The following is an 18,650-nucleotide window of genomic DNA, read 5'->3' as shown; positions in this document are numbered from 1 at the left end:
TGCCAATGTCTTTCCGAATAGCTGTAGGGCTACATTTTAAATGATAGATTTGACCATTTTATTCTTATTATAGGCTTCATTAGATCTCATACTGTTCCATCTGTATGGATGGATCTGTATCCATGGCATTCTTGAGAAGACTAATAATAATTTCTTGATTTCAAGTCAATGTAGCCAAATCGCTCTCCATCAAAAGATAATGGGTTAACATATCAACACCAGCCTGGCCTCCAGCTGTTTGTCATATTTTCACATTGAGAACAAAAACTTGTTACATTTACCTGGTGATTTGCATCGTTTAATGAAGTGTCAACGATGATGTCTTGGATTTTAACATACGTAGGACTAGGACAAACTATTAACTTTTTTTAATAGTAAAAACTCAATAACACGCGGTCATTTAAACAAAGGAATCTAAACCAACAAATGACACTATTTGCAATTTCATACTGAGTCCATCCCCCCTTTTCAAGCTGCAACCAATCATAATAGGTCTTTTAAAGCTGCAGAATGAGTTGGCCAATAGAAGCACTTCTCTACCCGGAAACCCCTTTGGCTCGCCCTGTGTTGCCAAATCGGCCAGTCATCGATTCATCAGTGGCGTTACCGTATTTTTCGCCGCTTTTGTCCTCGAGTATGGATTCATATTTTGTGATTCTCGTATTTTTATTTGGGTTCAGTCTTGCCAGTGAAAACAGAACACTCAAATGTGTGACTGTGGTGAGTATGCGTCTGTCCATCAAAGCCTAAAGTAGGCTACTGTCGTGTTGTTCATTTAGGCTGCAGCTGGACAGGCACAGACGCGTTTACAGTATGAAATGTCACACAGAATAGTTTTCTTACTGATCTGTGTTTTGCAAAGGTATTTTAAAAATAAATGTGCTTTATATCTTGTTATTTTTTCTATCTTTGATGTAATATGTCTATAGGGATCTTTTCTTTAGGTGTCCGATCTGCCACAATTCTTTAGCCACAATTGCTTGTGAATGGCAATTGTTAAGAATTTCTAGGCACTTGGCTCGGATGTTTTTGCTGTAGCAAACATGTAACGTTTACGTGTGCAACAAAAAAATCCTCAATTTAAATGGAATAACAATATACAGTAGGTAGTTTATGGCTTTGAGCTTTGTCACAAAATTATGATCACTGCAGGGAAAAAGGTGTAGTTCATAAGCCATTTAGTTTTTGTCCATTTAAAAGTGGTTTGTGACATGCATTACTTTTAATTGTAAGCATTCTTGGGACACTTTTTTTCTATTTGAAAAGAGAGTAAGAGTTTGCGTATGATGCTTATTGTTTGCTCCTAAGGAAAGAAGCTAAAAATTGACTGAGGTTTATTGGTCCTTGGTTTATTCAGCTGCAGTTGTGAAATGTAATACATCCTTCCAAAACAATACTTATGATGTATTTGTCTTCCTGTCAGCTCTATCGTCATGGTGACAGATCTCCAATCAAGGCTTATCCAACTGATCCCTACCAGGAGAGCGCCTGGCCTCAGGGTTTTGGACAACTCTCTCTGGTATGTACACACACAACCAAGTTTAACAAACATACAAACTTTTTTTACTGGTTACGTGCTACTTGAGGTGTGTCTAAAAAAATGAAACAATGAAAACAATATAGTCTAAGCTAGTCGTCTAGTGGGAGGGCAACCAATTTTCAAGATCCTGAAACCTCAAAACACAGCAGCAAAACAAACCTGACTGTCAACTTCAAACAACCTCTCTGCTCCCTCCCCTGCAAATTAGTGGCGAGGCCATCGAAACTACACACAACCTTAAATTCCTAAAACACAATCACATCTCCAGTTACTTCTCATGGATTTTAAACACATCCTGCTAAATAATGTTGCAGATAAGTTTTCTTATGAATCTCGACTCATTCTCCTTAATTTTCAAGGTTGGAATGAGGCAACAATTCGCACTGGGCCAGTTTTTAAGAAAACGCTACACAGGATTCCTGAGTGAAGACTATGAACGACGGGAGGTCACTGTCTCAAATTCCTATTTAAACATGTTTATTAAATTGTTACATTTGCTAACTCTGAGTAATCAGACTTGTTTGTTATTGTACAACTTGGGTCTGACTTCCTTTTATACTGAGGTCTTTGTTTTGTAGATAGCTATACGAAGTACAGATATTGACCGGACTCTGATGAGCGCAGAAGCAAACTTGGCTGGTCTATTCCCACCTAATGGTTCTAAGGCCTTTAATCCTGATCTGAAGTGGCAGCCAATACCTGTTCACACTGTTCCAAAGGATCAAGAGAGGGTAAAACATCTCCGTACAGCTATTTTCTCACTTTCTTGACACCTTTTTGCAGTACACTGAGAGTTGGCCTTTGTCTACATACTGATGTAGTAATATTTGTACAGCCGCAAGTTTCTGTATTTTCCACTTGACATGCCTTATAACAGAGTGTCTTTTGTTTTCTAGCTGCTCTCATTCCCTCTGGAAGACTGTCCGCGTTACAATCAGCTCATGAACGAGACTATGAAATCAGACATTTTCATTAACATGTCCAACACCTACAAGGTAAGTCATATTTTCCTGTAGTAGCAGCTTTATGTGCATGTGCTCATGGACTTTGTATCATAACAGCTGTAAAACATGTTATTACTGGAGTGTTCAACAAAGCATCCTGCAATTGGGGTTGAATATTGATGTCATTGTGTTTTTATGCAGGACTTTATACAGATGGTGAGAAATAAAACGGGTTTGGGACAAGTCTCTCTTGAGACAGTTTGGAGCGTCCATGATACACTGTTTTGTGAGGTTAGTTACTTATGTACATTACATGTGCCATTGAATTGTTTTATTATCTTAAACTTTGTGAATAAATATTGTCAATATAAACAAAATGAGACGCAGTGGGAGACTTGTGAGAGGCAATGACAATCTTTGATGTGACGGGCAATAATCCTGGATGGCAAAAACATTTCTAATGGATCCTGCATTCCATCTGGTTTTAACACGCGGTTGTGTCATGTGTATGTCCTCTAACACTATATTGTGAAATCTTACATTGTTTTTCCAGCAGTCATTGCTGAATAAAACAGAATAAAAAAAAGTGTAAATGAAATTATGTACATGAATGGGTAAAAATATGTGTGCATAATTTTTTATACACTATGTATGTGTAATGCATTGTATTTACAGTAGATGTTCAACTGTAAATTTTACATGGAAATGGTTAAGAAGATAAAATTTAAAGTGTAAAATATGTCTGGAATGACTTCTAGACTTCAACTCACCATGACAACGCTTGATTCCAAATTTGTTAGTTTATAATTTTATAACCCAAGTGTTTATACATTAACATGTTTTCTGGTGGTTTAAATTCAATCTTTTTTCCATTATTCTCTGTCGCCAGGAAATGCATGGAATGAAACCACCTTCTTGGGTGACTCCAGATGTGATGGGGATACTGGAGGTGTTAAAGAACTTTGGTTTTCAGATCATGTTTGGAGTCTATAAGAGAAAGGAGAAATCCAGACTCCAGGGAGGTGAGCGCTTAAGACTGGAAAGCATTTTCGTAGTAACCGTTTTACACACTTTTATGCAAACATTGACATGAAGTGTTGTAGGAACAGAGGGTGTGGCTGCTACCTGAATTAAACGCATGGATAGAGGGTGAATAAAGTAGCCTCAAAAAGTGTTAGGATGCTTTTGAACACTTAAGTCACATTTCAGTGTGTATGAATTTCATTGCATTTGAGAAGAAACTAACATTTGCTGCGGTTTCATCTGTAATTTACAACAGAATGTCTTTTGTGAAATGTTTTGCTTGAGAACTCTACTTTTGTAATTCAATTACAATCATAGATTTTGAAATGTGGTTTAAGTATTCCTATACTTTTTAGAGTATGAAATTGGTAAGTTAAATTACACAAATGTTGCAGCAATATTTGCGTCACATGATTGTTTTAAAGCAATACTATGATCCTGTGACACTTGAACATGCTAAGAGAGCACTCCTGCTCTTTCTCACAGGCCTGCTATTAGACCAGATCATCAAGAATCTCTCAGCTGCAGCAGATCCAAGCTCAAAACAAGAAGTGAAGATGATGATGTACTCAGCTGTAAGTCATGTGTCACCATGTGTCAATAGTATGACACCTTAAAAAATGATGTGTTGAGTTTACAGAGAGTTCATCCTACGTAACGTAATTTCCTCACCAGCATGACACGACAATTGTAGCTCTGCAGGAAGCTTTGAATATCTTCAATGGACTGCAGCCACCTTATGCTTCCTGCCATCTATTTGAACTTCACCAGGAGCAGAATGGGTAACACATCATCTGCATTTTTACTGAAAAAGGTTAAATACATCTGTCATAAATATGTTTTCTGTCTTTTTTTAGGTCATTTTCAGTGGAGATGTTTTATCTCAATGGCAGCTCTGAGCCATATGCTGTGTCTTTACCAGGTTGTTCACAGCACTGCCCTCTAGAAGACTTCATGAACCTCACACGTGACGTTATTCCACAAAACTGGCATAAAGAGTGTCAAATAGAAACAAACAATACAGACACTGGTAAATGTACTCGTTTACATTATAAAATGCTACAACTACCTAATTAAATGTTATATGCTAGATTCAAACATCAATTTTGTATGATATACTGTACTTGTATTCTGATGGTTCTGTCTCATTTGTTTGTAGAGGTCATTATTGGGCTGGCTATATGTGGCTGTCTGCTCTTTCTCCTGGTTCTACTGCTATTCATACTGATGTGCAGGCAAAAGGAGCCAATGGCCAGCTACAGTCATGTCATAAATGAGAGCGACTCCTGACAATCATACCAGCTCCTCCGCAAAGAGGAAATCTGGGACAGCGAGGAGGACTTGTGAGGACACAACCCCAACATCAAACTCAAAAGTCTCCACTACCTTTGGCCCAAACATTTATTTATATTGAGGGAGGCGTGGCAATTTCAATAAATTTTTGCAACTGCAAGACAGAAAAAGGGAAACAAGAGCTGCAGTATTGTTTCTAGTAATTATAACTTGAATGGATGATTGCAACATTGGCTTTGTTGGCTAAGCTGTTTGCAAAAGTCAACCAGAGGAGCTCAACTTAACTGAAAGTGGACTGTCAATGTGCTCTCTGAAGCTCAAGGACTTTTGCTGTTCTAGTACTCTTGTGAGAGCAATGTACAGCACTTGATCCATTTTTCTAAAGGTTCACATGGTGCAACGAAATGTCTTCAGGTAAGGTTACTTTAAATATAATCTTGAGGGATTTCACCAAGTAGGACTTGTGAATGCACATAAAGGCTTTGTCATGTGTTAATGTAATGCTTTCATGAGATTCTTTAATTTGAGGTCACAAACAGATACATAAGTTTTATTTGATTCAGAATAACAGTGCGCTTCTATTCTCAGGTGAAACTCAGATTAACCGTATTTAAATAAGTGTTTAAATCGGCTGTTGAATGTTCGTTATGTAATGTTAATGCAATTTATGATCATAATCATGATCAATCAAAGTTTCAAATTTTAATCTTGATTATGAAAGATTTTGACATATCTTCACACAAGACTAATTCTGTTCACAGTACATCATATTTTATTCAAAATTGTATTGTTTGATTAAAACGGTGAAATAAAGAATATGGATAATTGTTTTCCCACTCAGCATTAATTGCAGCCAAACATGTCAAAATATTATTGTTTGCTATTTAAATGGTTGTATGGCACTTTCACTGCTTCATGCTCCCCCATTCAAATGAGTTATATTTCTGGATAGAATATTTAAAAATTAATGTACAGTATTATACAAATTTACTTTTTGTTTTCTGACATTGTCATCAATTGTTGATAAATTACACAATCTCAGAAATAATTTTTAGTGTTTTATTTTCATCAAATGCAAAGAATGGTTGACATACAACTGTTGACAACAAATGCACATCAGGCCATTAACATCTTGTTAATTTGTTAAAATGGAAACTTATAATACATATGCACAGCAGCTCAGAGTGTTTATTGTCAGAGAAAGAGTTTGAAACCCATGTGTTTCTGCTAAGGATGTTACCAAAATAAACAAATATTGAGAATTCGCAGCCCATACAGGTTTCCGTAGATAGTGTTATGTAATGTATGTCGTGTTATAGGATAAGTGTCCGCAATACACATTTTTTGTATACAGAATTGTAATAGAAATGTTTTTTCCACATATAAGTGGACTTCAATCTGGACCAGTCCAGATCAGTGCATTTATCTGAGTACATCAAATTATCAGTCAAAAAGCACCAGTTGAAATTTTCCACAAACACACATTGTGACTGAATGTTACATTACAAAACAGCATTTTTTCCATTCTTATTCTGCGATTCAATACTCACACTGTACTATACTTTGCATTTGTTTGAAATGTTTTGCAATATCAGCCTGGATAAGGTGGCCCTGGAAACATCTGTGTTTGTACCGTTTCTAAAATGTAAATTATGCACATCTGAAATGAATGATCAATTCTGAATGTTTTGTCTCATCCGTGTCCACATCCATTACAAGACCAGAATGAGACTCAAAGGCAGTTTAATGTCTACTAAAACACTACACAGGCTAAGCACCATTAAAAACCTTATAATACCACTAAACACACATACTTATGTGCACACATACAAAAATATTTTTGCTGCACTCCACACACCGTTACTGCTTCAAGCTGCTTTGACCTTTAACTCTTACACTCAACATTTTGCTGTTAAAAGGGATATGAGCCACTGCACAGAATTACCATCATACACTAGGGACTCACTGTCATGGAATTATATTTTGATGCATGTTGTCTGACAAAGAAGAGAGCAAAGGAAGTTGGAGAGAAATGTTGATTGTCTGTTATCAAGGTCAAAGATTAAGAGCATGTGAGGTCTGATCAGGCGATGGCTTTAGCCTCAGGCAGGAAAGCCTCCCAGCATTTTACAAGCTGATTGAAGATAAGGAACAATAAGTATCCGTTTAATAGTGCAAAAGAAACATACACTGAAGAATGCACTTACCCGATGCTGTGAGTGAAGTAGGGATTCAATGTATTTTACAATGTGCTGTTTAAAATCTCTGGTTTTCTCTTTCTGTAAAACACAGAACATTATTATCAATTTTATCCAATTACAAAAAAAGCTGATATCCTGGTAGGTCCAGGGTCCAACCAGATGATTTTTCAAGCTTAAATCATGAGCCACATCAAGTCAACATAAACAATCTCCAGCATATTATAAATCCACAGGGATGCCTTTCATGCCATTTGCAACCATCTGAATTTGAATGTCTTGTATTTTGTGCAGTATGAGAACACATCTTACTTCAAACCTGAGCACCTCTTTACGCACAGTACAGGTGACTCTTTCAAAATCTCTCTCGTACTGACTGACTTTAGACTCCCACTGTGAAAAGAAAACAGAATAGAGAATTTAAATCTTATGTGTCTTTATTATTAATAAGTTAATCGCAACATTCTGCAGTTAGATATTTTTGTATCATGACCCTTTAACCATATAGACAGTTTCATTGGATGCATGCACCTTATTTATATCATCTTTAGCCTGCTGAAGCTTTTCCGGTTTGTTTGCCCACAGCAGTTTGGCCTCCGCCTCTCGTTTCCTCTGAAGTGTGCTCTGAGCTTCCTGCAGTCGCTGCCATGCCTTCATCCTTTGCTCGAAACAGCACTGAGAAGGACCAGTAAACAACATCAGCACATTCAAATAGATCACACTCCATTTGAACCAATTCCTAATAAAGTTCAGGTTCTTAATATTAACTCTGTACTGATTTGATTTGTGTGGTGGGCTTTGGGTTCTGATGTTTGTTTATGTGTACATGTGGTTGTGTTCTCTAACCCTCACAGCTCCCAGCAGTCTGACGTAGTCGGCCAGCAGCTCTGCTAGGATGAAGAAATCACGGAATGCCTGTTGCTGGTGCAGCTGCTCCATCTTATCCTGCACCTCTGCCAGCTGTGACAGCGCACGAGACAGCGCAGTGTTCTCCTCCACACTGCCCAGCATCGCCACACTCTTACTGAACACCGCTGTGTTACTACACAACTCTATGGGATTCATAGACTCTCGATTTGTAATGGGAATCGGAAAGCTTGGTTTTACACAAGGTTCACGGAACATTTATTTCAATCAATGCAAATCTTGGGTTTTCATTTTCAAGGTATTCTATGACGGTTTCTAAAACCAAATGTAAGAACTGGGAAGCTGTATGGAACTGTGTTGTATTATTTATTCTCACCTTTCCTGTGGTTAACTAAAGAGTCAACAGCAGTGAGGAGTTTCCTCAGCAACTGCTCTTCATTCTCCACCTCCTGCAGCTTTATCTCAAACCACTGCCACACACACATACACACGGGTATCAAGCTTCTGTTAAATGCAAACTATATGTCTTATAAAAGTAGGAACTGGAATGTTACGTTATCGGATTCATTCATTTTAATGGTCATCTTATTGACTGCATCTGACGCTCTGTTTATCATCTTTAACAGACCAGGTCCACTCAAAGTCTGAGTATTCACCGCCTTGGGCAACTAAAACAAGCACACACACATTATACTCGATATTCAACATTAAACATCACTCTTAAAATATGATCTGTCTAGGATGATGTAGGTGATCACCTCGTCTCTTTCTAAAAATTCTCGAACATCCGGGTCCTGCATTAGAGATGGATGGGCTACTACCCTCTGCAGATACCTACAGACAATACAGACAAACAGTTGACCAGTTAATATAACTAGGGAAAAAAGCAAGTGTGATAGTGAATCTGCCTTCTATGCGTATGTATAATTGTCCATGAGTTTACCTCTCCAGCGCTGATCGTCTCTTCTCCACAAACTCAGCCGAGGATGAACCCTCCTTCCCCACCTTTACTTTAGTCATTCCTGTGACACAACGTCAAACCATAAACACAATCAAACTCCATCCACACTGCAGCAAAGCCTCTTTTTTAATAAGAATGAACAGTATCCAGATATTTTTCATAAAGACTGTTGGCAAACAAAGTTGAGAAGGTAAAGGTAAACATGGCTGGATCAAACAGAAAACAAGATTCTTTACCCACTACGCTCTTCTGAGGTGGGGGAGGGATGATGCAGCATAGCAGGGAATGCTTGGCAGACAGCTTCTCATAGAGTCCCAGAAAATCACTGAAACGCCGGTGCACAGTGAACGTCTTATTACGAAACATGGGCAGTGTCGTCTGGAAAGGGAGCAAAAGTGACACATGAGAGAGAGAGCATAATGCTGGTTTAAAAAACCTTCAAACCACCAAGTTAATGGGTTTAAAAAGTGAACTTTGATCAACCTGAGTTGACACTCTGTAGGACATAAAGGCATTCATGCCATCACCTGCAACATAAAAAACAAAGAGACTAAAGTAAATAAACAATCGAATACAGCTCAATACAAAGGGGCTTTCTACGCGCACATACCCATTTTCTCTGGGTTGGTGACCGCAATGTTCAGCTCGAACTGATCTTTGCTTTCTTCCTCCTCCAGCTGTTGAAAGGTACCAGAATGTAGTTACAATTAGGATTACACATAAATAATTCATTAATGCATCTGAAGGCACATGAGGGGTCTTGTTTCAGTACCTCCTCCATGGTCTTGTTGACAATACTGGGTTTGTGAATGGAATAAGGGACATGTACGGTGTTGCATGCCGATGCGGTCGGGCCGATAATCTCTCTCCTGCCTTGACTAGTGGTATTGGTAAGCGTCAGTTCTACAGTGGCTTCTGCAGTTTGAGCAGAGAAGACATCTTAACATGATCTGTGGATGCCTCACTACTTTACAGACAAATGTGGAATTTATCATTCAGATCAAGCGTTCTCATGCATTTATTGTGAGAAATGCTGTTACAACGGAGTGGAGAAAAATACCAGTGAACAGATCCAGTTCTTCATCCGAGTGAATACCATTAGTGGTGTGATGAACATAAGACCCCTCCTCACTGAATATATCAGCCTCCTCGGGAGCGGATGTGGGTGTGATCGGTTTACTCTGCGTAATAATAATAATAATATGGTTTCATAACGCCTGACTTATTATAATGAATGACACAATTCTACTCCAAGCACACGATCAAACTGGGACAGTTAGATTCTTATTATAAGCGATCAGTTATCTTTTGTTCAATGACACTTAAATATTCACACTTATTTCCCTTGGTCATATTTAAATGAAATAGTTATTTATCCCCAAACATGTGTCTTACACTCGCCCCGGTGAATATGTCTTCCCCTTCATCATCATCATCCTCGTCGTCGCTGTCCAGCACTCGATTGTCTAATTCAGCTTCCTGGTCGTCATTATCGGGGAAAGGCGGAGGATTCCGTCCGCAGCTGGCTGACATCGTTTGTTTCGATCATAAAATATATAACCCTGCTTAAATTTAACCGTTTACGTGTTGAATTGGGAATAATGGCTACCTGGCCGTATGTGACAGGTAGGCAAGGATGGGATTTCACTGCTAGGTAACCTCGACCTACTTAAAAACAACCGCGGGTCGCTCTGCGCTGTCGGTTTCAGAGAAGAGGCTGCAGCTTAGGTGTATTGTCACCTGCTGGTCTGGAGAAGATACTGCATGTGTTTCAACTACTGACCAAAGAACTGTTTGGTTACAAGCATTCTTCCAAATATCTTTCCGCGTTTTTTTTAGAACATGTGCATTTATACAGATTTGGAACAACTGGTGTGTAAATGAGACGATATCATTTTTGGTTGAACTGTTCCTTTAACAGCTAACCAACCCAGAAAACTGAATTAGGCAGGTTCGATTAGTTTTTTTCCAGCATGGATCTTTAAATTAAGCTAGAGAAATACAATACATTTACAAGAATTGTAACTATACACAAATTCTGTATTACAGACATAGTCACCCTAAAAATATAATATGTGCAAAAGAACAACAACCAGCATATGCAACATATTTTGAAAGTGTTCTCTTTAATAAAATAATTATTTATCATTTCAATTTCATCCATCAAGGTCATAGTGTAGTACTAGTGTACAGTAATTACTGGCTCAGAGCATTTAAAAAATAAATCATCGTATAAATTCCACGAGTTTGAGGGTTGTTGCACTGGTTTGGTTAAGTTCCTTGCTGACGTCAGAAGTGAATAATTTTAAACTCTGTGAGAAGGGCAACAATGAGGAAGACAACATAGAAGACCAGGAGAAAAATGCCATAGACCCGGTTCAGGTAGAAACACTGCAGAGGAACCAGTATGAAGGAAAAGACCAGTGATATTCCCAGTGCTCCAGAAAGAACCCAGCACAGTACGCCCTCCGGCTCCAGCTAAACGAAGAACAAAACAACATTTACAAATCAGCCTCAATGACTCAATCATCTTACTGTCTAAATCCGAACATTAACCGAACTAAAAATTCTCCTGACATGTCATCAGGTGCATGTTTACAGTGTCCATCTATATCCATCTGTTCTGATTTAGCCAAGACATTGTATGTAGAGCAAGAGACATACCGTGATAACATTATCATTATGGAACATCTGCACCAGGCAGCCCAGACCCACACCAAAAAGCATGTCTTAAATAATGTTAAAGACATTCAAAGATCTCTCTGTGATCATACATTAGATGTGCATACAAAAATAACAAGAATATAAAAACGCAAAGATAAAAAAGCACACAGATTAAAAGGATACTAAAGATAATGCCCCCAAAACAGGCTGAAATGGCCATCTGTGGGTATCCCCGACGGGCTATGGTAATGTCTGCAAAGCAATCTGAAAAGAACACACAAACCACATTCAGTTTAACCAAGTACATGTACTGTGTGTGCAATGTTATGACACGTTTTGGTAATACCTTTTGGTAGAAAAGTTACAAAATTATTTTAACACCAAGCTAGCAGTTGCAAAACTGCTTAAATTTAAGGAGCTCAGATATAATGTGCAATAAGTGTGAATACCGCCAATGCTGTTGCCCCAGGCTAACAAGGTGAGCCCCAGTACAGTGTTACTAAGACTGAGAACAACCCCCAGAAGATGCAACACACTGATGATCTCAGATGCCACAGCACTTATCCACAGCGCGCTGACCACAAATCCCATCAGAGAGAAGAGCTATACAGGTAAACACAAAAAGAGCTCTAAAAGACATTTCTGTATGTATGGTGCTGGCAGTATGATCTGATAAAATCAGGAAGTAATGAAAACTAGATTTCATACAAAGTGGTATGGAGGAGGATGCTCATTTGTGGTAGTGAAGAAGACTATGCCAGAGAGGAAGGCTCCAATACATGCTATGAGCACCCACACCGGAAGCTCTCCTTCAATGAGGTACAAGCCATCTGGAATGAAAAAGACAGATGGTTTCAAATCCCAAGTGTTAAATAATATTTACACCAAGAACTTTTCAAATGTAAGCATAATGTCAGTTCCTTTGTTAATGGCCATAAAAGTATGCAGGTTCTAAAAGCCACAAGTCTCCTACTCTAAACATGCATATGTATGTAATAGCGTAAAACCTTAATAGAGTAATCTCCCTAAGCAAAGCAGCGAAAACGTGGTGTCAGCCACCATTCTGCTTCGAAAGGAGGGAGGGGTGGATTGAGCCGTTGGTTGCAATTTGCATACTCACAGCTAGATGCTGCTAAATTTCATACACTGGACCATTAAAGTTGTCCTAAAGTTCAGTAAATAAAAAATGTGTTTTAGCAAAATAATGCAACCGGTCCTGTAAGTCTAGGGCTATATACCAATGTTGAATGTGCTTGACATGGTTTTGAGAATAGCACACAAAGATCATGCATGCTCCATTTTGATTTAATCTTTCAGACAGTCACAAATGAATGCGAGATGAGTTTCCACGGTAAGCATCTTTCAAGTTCATTTATGCGTAGATATTATGTACTGCTCATAATAACTTAGATTGTTGTATCACAGTTAGTTTCTTCATTTATGAAAAATTCAAGCTGACTCACAGACCCCAGACTGGAAGGTGAGCACACAAACTAGTGGCCCAGTGAATATGTGTAAACAGTTCAGAGGTCGTTTCCAGTTATGATCCTGTTTATCTGTGTCCACCACAGGAACTGTCAGCAGTAAGACCACTTCTACAGGCACCTAACCAAGTCAGTCAAATAGGCAAGAAAACAGTATTGAACAAAAATAAAAGCTCATTACAAAACATTTTATTATCTACAATTTATTATCTTCCATGTTTATCAGAATGTGAATGGTTTATTTAATTGGTGTAGCAAGGAAGTAATACATGTGAGATTTTTACCTTGATCATTTTAAGGAGCCGCCCACTCCAGCGTTGTCTCCTCCAGGTCCTGCTATCCACCGGGTTAATGGCATTCAGGAAGATCTGAATGGTTGATAGAGTGTAAGGCAACAAAGGCTCATACTCTACATCTGAAACACACATTCATCCAAACACATTTAACAAACATGATGCAAGAATCTCACACAGACCTTCTTAAACAGTCTAAATTCAACATTTCAGAGCCAGTATAGCACTTTGAATCAAGAATCATTACTTTTATTGAAAGCGATGTTCAAGCAAATGAGACCACTTTCGCGCCAAACAAAATTTCCTCAATGTTAGACACTTGTGAAACTTTGGACTTTGTGTGCAGAAGGAAATACACATTGCACATGCTGGCAAAACCATAATTCTGAAAGAGTATAAAACAACGCACATGCCTTATGAAACCACACACGTGCATTCTGAAACCTCAGACACTCACAGTTATCATTTAGCATTACCCACCATGTGCTTGAATGCTTCCATTCCGACTGCCTCTATGTGAATCAGTCGTAAGAATCTCTTCTGAAAGCCACAAAGAACAACACTTATTGTAGATTTACACTGAAAAGTGAACACCTAGGTGACCTCAAAGATAAACAAAGACTACAAGCCACAAAACCTAAATTTTACATTAGGGTCTTTAAGGGCAAACTCAGAAATGACAAATAAGAATAAAGATACAGAGCTGATAACTAAGGTTTTGGCACCAGAACACCTACGTGCAGTTAGTTAAGTCATTCCCATTCATTAATTGAAATTTGATTATAAAAGGGGTTTGTTAGGGTGTGTTATGAAAATTCTTAATGCCGAGTAAGACTCGAAGGCACTTTACCCTGTTCTCTGCCTGAGTTCTCCAAAGAGACATTTTGCTGGTGCTTCTGACGACTGTATATATATGCACTTACAACAACCACCAAAACATATACAATATACAGCCCCAGATATCCTGCAAAGAAGAAAATGGGGGTCAGAGAGAAAGAGAAATGTCTTAAAATTGGTATTGCCAAGTATTTCACCAAAATATGCAGCAAAACATGAAAGGATGTAGAAATAAGCATGAAAAATTATGAGCCAAATTGAAAGACAGATCATAAAAGGCATATATGTATTTAAGACAATAACAATTATCGCACCCACAGTCTCTCCCAGGGTAATGTGGCCTTTATAAAGGATAGTGAAGGTCCAAAACACAGCCGCCATGTAGAATATAACATCACGAAGGAATGGACGGGACGCCACAGTAAATGGTTTAACCAGGGCAATGCTCCCTGCAACAACTGTTGTTACAAAAATACCTGCCCCTAGAAGAGATTACAGCAACAAATTATCCACATTCGGCATTAAAGGATATGCTAACGCATCATAAATATAACATCAATACAGTAACAATACATTGACGTGCCATTATGGTAATGTACTTTATTTGTAAGAGTTGATGAATATGATAGGTACTGTACAAGACTCTGTGTTGTTGGAACTTAAATCATTTTAAAAAGGTTTTCAGAAAACTTCTGATATCTTCCATTGGGTTAATAAACATGTAGTCCCGCTCCCTTTACTTATGTCACTGGATGAGCCCTTCAGAGTGTTGATAACTGACCAAACAATGCTCCAACAGCAAGACCAGCGGTCTGAGGGTGAGAGAAAGCAGCCATGGCACTAAACACATCTGGAGCCCCATTTCCAAAGGCCAGGAACGTCACTCCCTGTTTGACTCCATCATTACGGAAAACAACAATGGTACAAAGGCCCTTTTTGCTAACCAAAACACAAGCCTCACTCGCTAAATGCAAATTTATTACTTACAGTTCCACTCAGTCACACACACCACGATCACAATCATACACACTCAATGACACAACAAGTTTAGCATTCTTCTACAAACTACATACACGCAGACCACTACAGACACAAAAATGAACAAAATACAGTACAGGTTAACATTAATGTATTACTGGCTTACAAAAATACTGTAATATAGTGTAAGTGGCTCAGAATGTTTTATGTTGTGATTTGCACTTTACACAGAGTTTATTACACTGCTCTGGTTGATAAGGACTGCAGAAGAAGTGTTGTTGACCTTCAGCAAAATGAGCACAAATGATCAGGATCAGCAGATGTGGGCATAACTGCTGTCACATTTCAAGCATTTAAAGGATACAGCCACGTTATGAGTCAATCTTAGTGTGGATGAGATGGCTGAGAGGTTTGGGCAGAAACTACAAATGAAAAAAACAATGCATGTTACACAACAAACTAAACACTTCCATCTATACTAATAAATACTGCATGATTGAACAAAGCCAATCATTTTTCTACCACACAACCAAGTAACTTCTGGATTTTATAAAAGCAGAACCTTTTAACTTGCTTAAAAACTCACCACATTATTGAAATAGGGAAGTAAATGAATCACATGATCTAAAGAAATACAAACACAGTGCCCAGGTGATAACTGAGGTCATGGCTGCAGAACATGATAGATTTTTTTTCTGCACTTTCTTTTTCAAATGCTGTTTGTAACAGACACACTATGAACAAATGCACCGTGCAATACTAAACTATGAAATAAACCAACCCAAATAGAAAAAAGATTACTCTGAAGGTATTCAAATTGATGGTTGTAAGATTACAGCAAGACCTCACGACCACAACTGTCATACACGTGATTTAGTCAGACTGGATTACAATTGTTAAATAACTACACACCAAACGCCGAAGTCGGTTGGTAAATGCACTGTTTGCGCAGATTACCTAAGAATCTTTAGCATGCACACAAACTCACAAGTCTGATGCAATCAGCCCAAGAACAAGGAACAACACAAACAGCCACAGGACCTGTTGGAAAAGAGAAAGAAGCACCAAAACAGATGTGACTTGAACAAGATTTTTAAAAAAGGTACGCCTCTCCAGCAATCCTCCCACACGAAACTTGATTCTGTGTGGTATTTGCCCAACTGTAAAGAGTGTGAATACAGAAGAGGTGTCCTTACATAGAGTGTGATGACTAGGGGCAGTAAATTAGGCTGGAAGAGGCAGAAGGTGATCCAAGGGTAGTTGATAAATCCTTCATCTGAAACACAGTCAGCTGTGTTCTTTACAAACTCGCATCTCTGACTGGCAGACAGGTTCATCACCATATCACACTGCAACACAGATCAACTATTATCACAAACAAGCATGTAGACTTATTATAATAAAAATCGCATGCATTTACTCAACAACTGTAAATATAGAGCAATATGAGCAAAAATTGTATCGTTACATATTAAAAAGTGCATCTACAGACAGAAAGTTTACAGTACGAGGGTAATCAAGTAATCCAGCATGTATACAGACGAATTTAAATATTTTAAGTTTCTTCACCTCGTCTCCATCGCTCTTCAATGCACCAGTTGCAGGTGAACCTGAAGTCCAGGCATGGCCAACAGCCATGCGGTGCGTGTGTGAATCATACCGGGCAGTGTAAACAGACTCCGCGCAGCTGGCACGAGCCCACAACAGGGCAAGAGTGCAAAACAACACTAAAAGTACAGCACGCATTTGTAGGAAGGTGCTGATCTAACATTGCTTTTCAATTCTTTACAGTTTAAAACATAGTCGTCTGTTGTTGAATTGCAGTAGATCGGCAATAGCTTTGAAGTTCTGGAGCTGTTTCTCTGATGTGATAATCCCCATATATATATATATATATATAGATTTAGTTATCGATCAGGATCTATACATTGGCTTAAAATGACACAGGATTAGTCATTCGTAATGCCAAAGCAAAAATTCTTTAAAGCGTTTCAGTAATTTAAGTACTTCCTAGTATACAGTGACGAGCGCAGTTGGAGCCGCCTCGTTCTCTTCTTAAAGGGACAGTTCACCCGAAAATAAAACATCTTTGATTTATACATCCTCGTGTCATTCCAAATCTGTTTGACTTTCTACTGCCAACTCTAAATACAAACCTTTGAAGAGCACTGGTGAGCAAAAACATTGCCCCCATTGATTTACATTCTATAAATACAAACATGTCTAAATATCTACTTTTGTGGTGCGAGAGTCACATACATGTTTTGAACCATATGAGGGTGAGTCAAAAATGACAGGTGTTTTTTGAGGGGGATGAACTATAACTTGGGGTGGATCCTCAGTAGGGACATAATATCTTGTTATTTACTATTTGAAGAAAATTAACAGGATGAAACCTTACAAGATGACACACAACCAACCAATGCCACAAAACAGCACAGAATCCACAGAAACAGTATGTATTGATATTTGTGTTGTTGTTTTCACACCAAAATGTCACCTCTTGAAGGATCTAATTTATTATTTGAAGGATTCCTTTAATTTGTTCTTTATTCCTTTAGTTTTCTCTTTTTGAGAAGATTTTCAAAGTTTACAAAATGATAAATCCACATCTGTTCTGTGCTCAAAAAGAGACAGTACACCTTCAATTGAAATCGCCATTAAATGTGTTATGTTGTATAACATTTTATCCATGCCTTAATTATATTGTAGTTGGAATGGACTGAATAATAAATTATTTTGATAAACTAAAATCATTCCATTATTATAACACAGTTTAGCAATTTCTTTCAATGGTGTCCCATTGTCCCACATTTGGTTTGTTGGGTGGTGGTCAGTCACCCTATAGTTAGACTGTGCTAATTTATGTCTTCATTACAAATTTTGAACGCGTTTGGGTTGAGTAGGTGCATGTGCTTATTTGCACGCAACGTTTGTATACTTTAACCACTTCTGAGGATAGTGGGGGTCTCGAGTCACTGGGACTGTTATTTTGTGGGTCGTGAGCTAAAAGGTTTGGGAACCCCTTCTGTAGAAAACACATTTGATCAGTGTTTTATAGAATAATTTATGAAGTAGGCCTAAGAGTAATTGGTTCAATGATAATTGATTCATAAAGTATAATTGATTCATGAATGAGTGTGCATCAAAAATATAGTTTCATACAAATGTCTTGTTTTGTTTACATGTTCCTGTGCTTTTTTCATTCTGTCTGGTAATTGAAAAACGGAAAAAAAGCATCTCTGATCAAATTTCAATTTTAGTGTGAAAACCATAGGAAGCCTAGGGGCCCCCTAGTGGATTTTGGTGGTAGAGCAGGAAAAAACTGACAGACACGTCCAAATTTGGTGTATCAGGACAATAGTTTTTGTTGATACAACATTTGTTGACCCTTGGGACTTTGACATATGAAATTTTGAAGCTGATCCATAAATTACTTTATTGTATTTTTTATATAAAAGAAAACATACACCCTGTAGAGATTTTTTTATCACAATTAACAAAATGTTGTGTGTGATTTTGTTTTTCAGCAAGAATCTGCTAAGGAAACGCTGTACTTGTTCAAACA

The 18,650-nt window shown here is 38.1% G+C and overlaps 3 protein-coding genes across 6 annotated transcripts; 1 reads left to right on the top strand and 2 right to left on the bottom strand.

Annotated features, from left to right (window-relative positions):
* The first annotated feature begins 531 nt into the window (after positions 1-531).
* On the top strand, positions 532-6,505 carry acp2 (acid phosphatase 2, lysosomal). Its single transcript, XM_079462257.1, has 11 exons — positions 532-720; positions 1,424-1,519; positions 1,900-1,986; positions 2,119-2,271; positions 2,437-2,535; positions 2,686-2,775; positions 3,374-3,506; positions 3,994-4,082; positions 4,183-4,289; positions 4,365-4,537; positions 4,667-6,505. Exons 1-11 carry the CDS (start codon positions 637-639, stop codon positions 4,795-4,797), a joined length of 1,242 nt encoding a protein of 413 aa, XP_079318383.1. The 5' UTR covers positions 532-636; the 3' UTR covers positions 4,798-6,505.
* snx1b (sorting nexin 1b) lies at positions 5,867-10,533 on the bottom strand. 3 transcript variants are annotated; one of them, XM_079461945.1, is made up of 15 exons: positions 10,222-10,533; positions 9,887-10,007; positions 9,599-9,741; positions 9,437-9,503; positions 9,310-9,353; positions 9,063-9,204; positions 8,809-8,887; positions 8,624-8,699; positions 8,420-8,533; positions 8,242-8,335; positions 7,845-8,050; positions 7,530-7,673; positions 7,311-7,391; positions 7,008-7,079; positions 5,867-6,934 (listed from the first exon to the last, which is right to left on the bottom strand). In XM_079461945.1, exons 1-15 carry the CDS (start codon positions 10,357-10,359, stop codon positions 6,884-6,886), a joined length of 1,572 nt encoding a protein of 523 aa, XP_079318071.1. In that variant the 5' UTR covers positions 10,360-10,533; the 3' UTR covers positions 5,867-6,883. The 3 variants fall into 3 exon arrangements, with proteins under 3 accessions (XP_079318071.1, XP_079318072.1, XP_079318073.1); XM_079461946.1 differs by lacking the exon at positions 9,599-9,741 and having other exon boundaries at positions 10,222-10,524; XM_079461947.1 differs by lacking the exons at positions 9,599-9,741; positions 9,887-10,007 and having other exon boundaries at positions 10,222-10,524.
* Positions 10,534-10,610: 77 nt separating this feature from the next.
* slc8b1 (solute carrier family 8 member B1) lies at positions 10,611-17,113 on the bottom strand. Of its 2 annotated transcripts, XM_079465329.1 has the most exons (16): positions 16,652-16,711; positions 16,279-16,431; positions 16,071-16,123; positions 15,669-15,706; positions 15,447-15,504; positions 14,886-14,991; positions 14,419-14,586; positions 14,118-14,231; positions 13,748-13,807; positions 13,259-13,389; positions 12,954-13,095; positions 12,199-12,320; positions 11,940-12,093; positions 11,674-11,754; positions 11,491-11,555; positions 10,795-11,304 (listed from the first exon to the last, which is right to left on the bottom strand). In XM_079465329.1, the coding sequence occupies exons 4-16, from the start codon at positions 15,671-15,673 to the stop codon at positions 11,116-11,118; spliced, it is 1,395 nt and encodes a 464-aa protein (XP_079321455.1). In that variant the 5' UTR covers positions 15,674-15,706; positions 16,071-16,123; positions 16,279-16,431; positions 16,652-16,711; the 3' UTR covers positions 10,795-11,115. The 2 variants fall into 2 exon arrangements, with proteins under 2 accessions (XP_079321454.1, XP_079321455.1); XM_079465328.1 differs by lacking the exon at positions 15,669-15,706 and having other exon boundaries at positions 10,611-11,304; positions 16,652-17,113.
* Between the last annotated feature and the right edge of the window lie 1,537 nt (positions 17,114-18,650).

The sequence above is a fragment of the Barbatula barbatula genome, assembly GCF_947034865.1.
Source record: "Barbatula barbatula genome assembly, chromosome: 1".
Lineage (NCBI taxonomy): Eukaryota > Metazoa > Chordata > Actinopteri > Cypriniformes > Nemacheilidae > Barbatula > Barbatula barbatula.
This window is presented reverse-complemented; position numbering and strand designations above follow the sequence as displayed.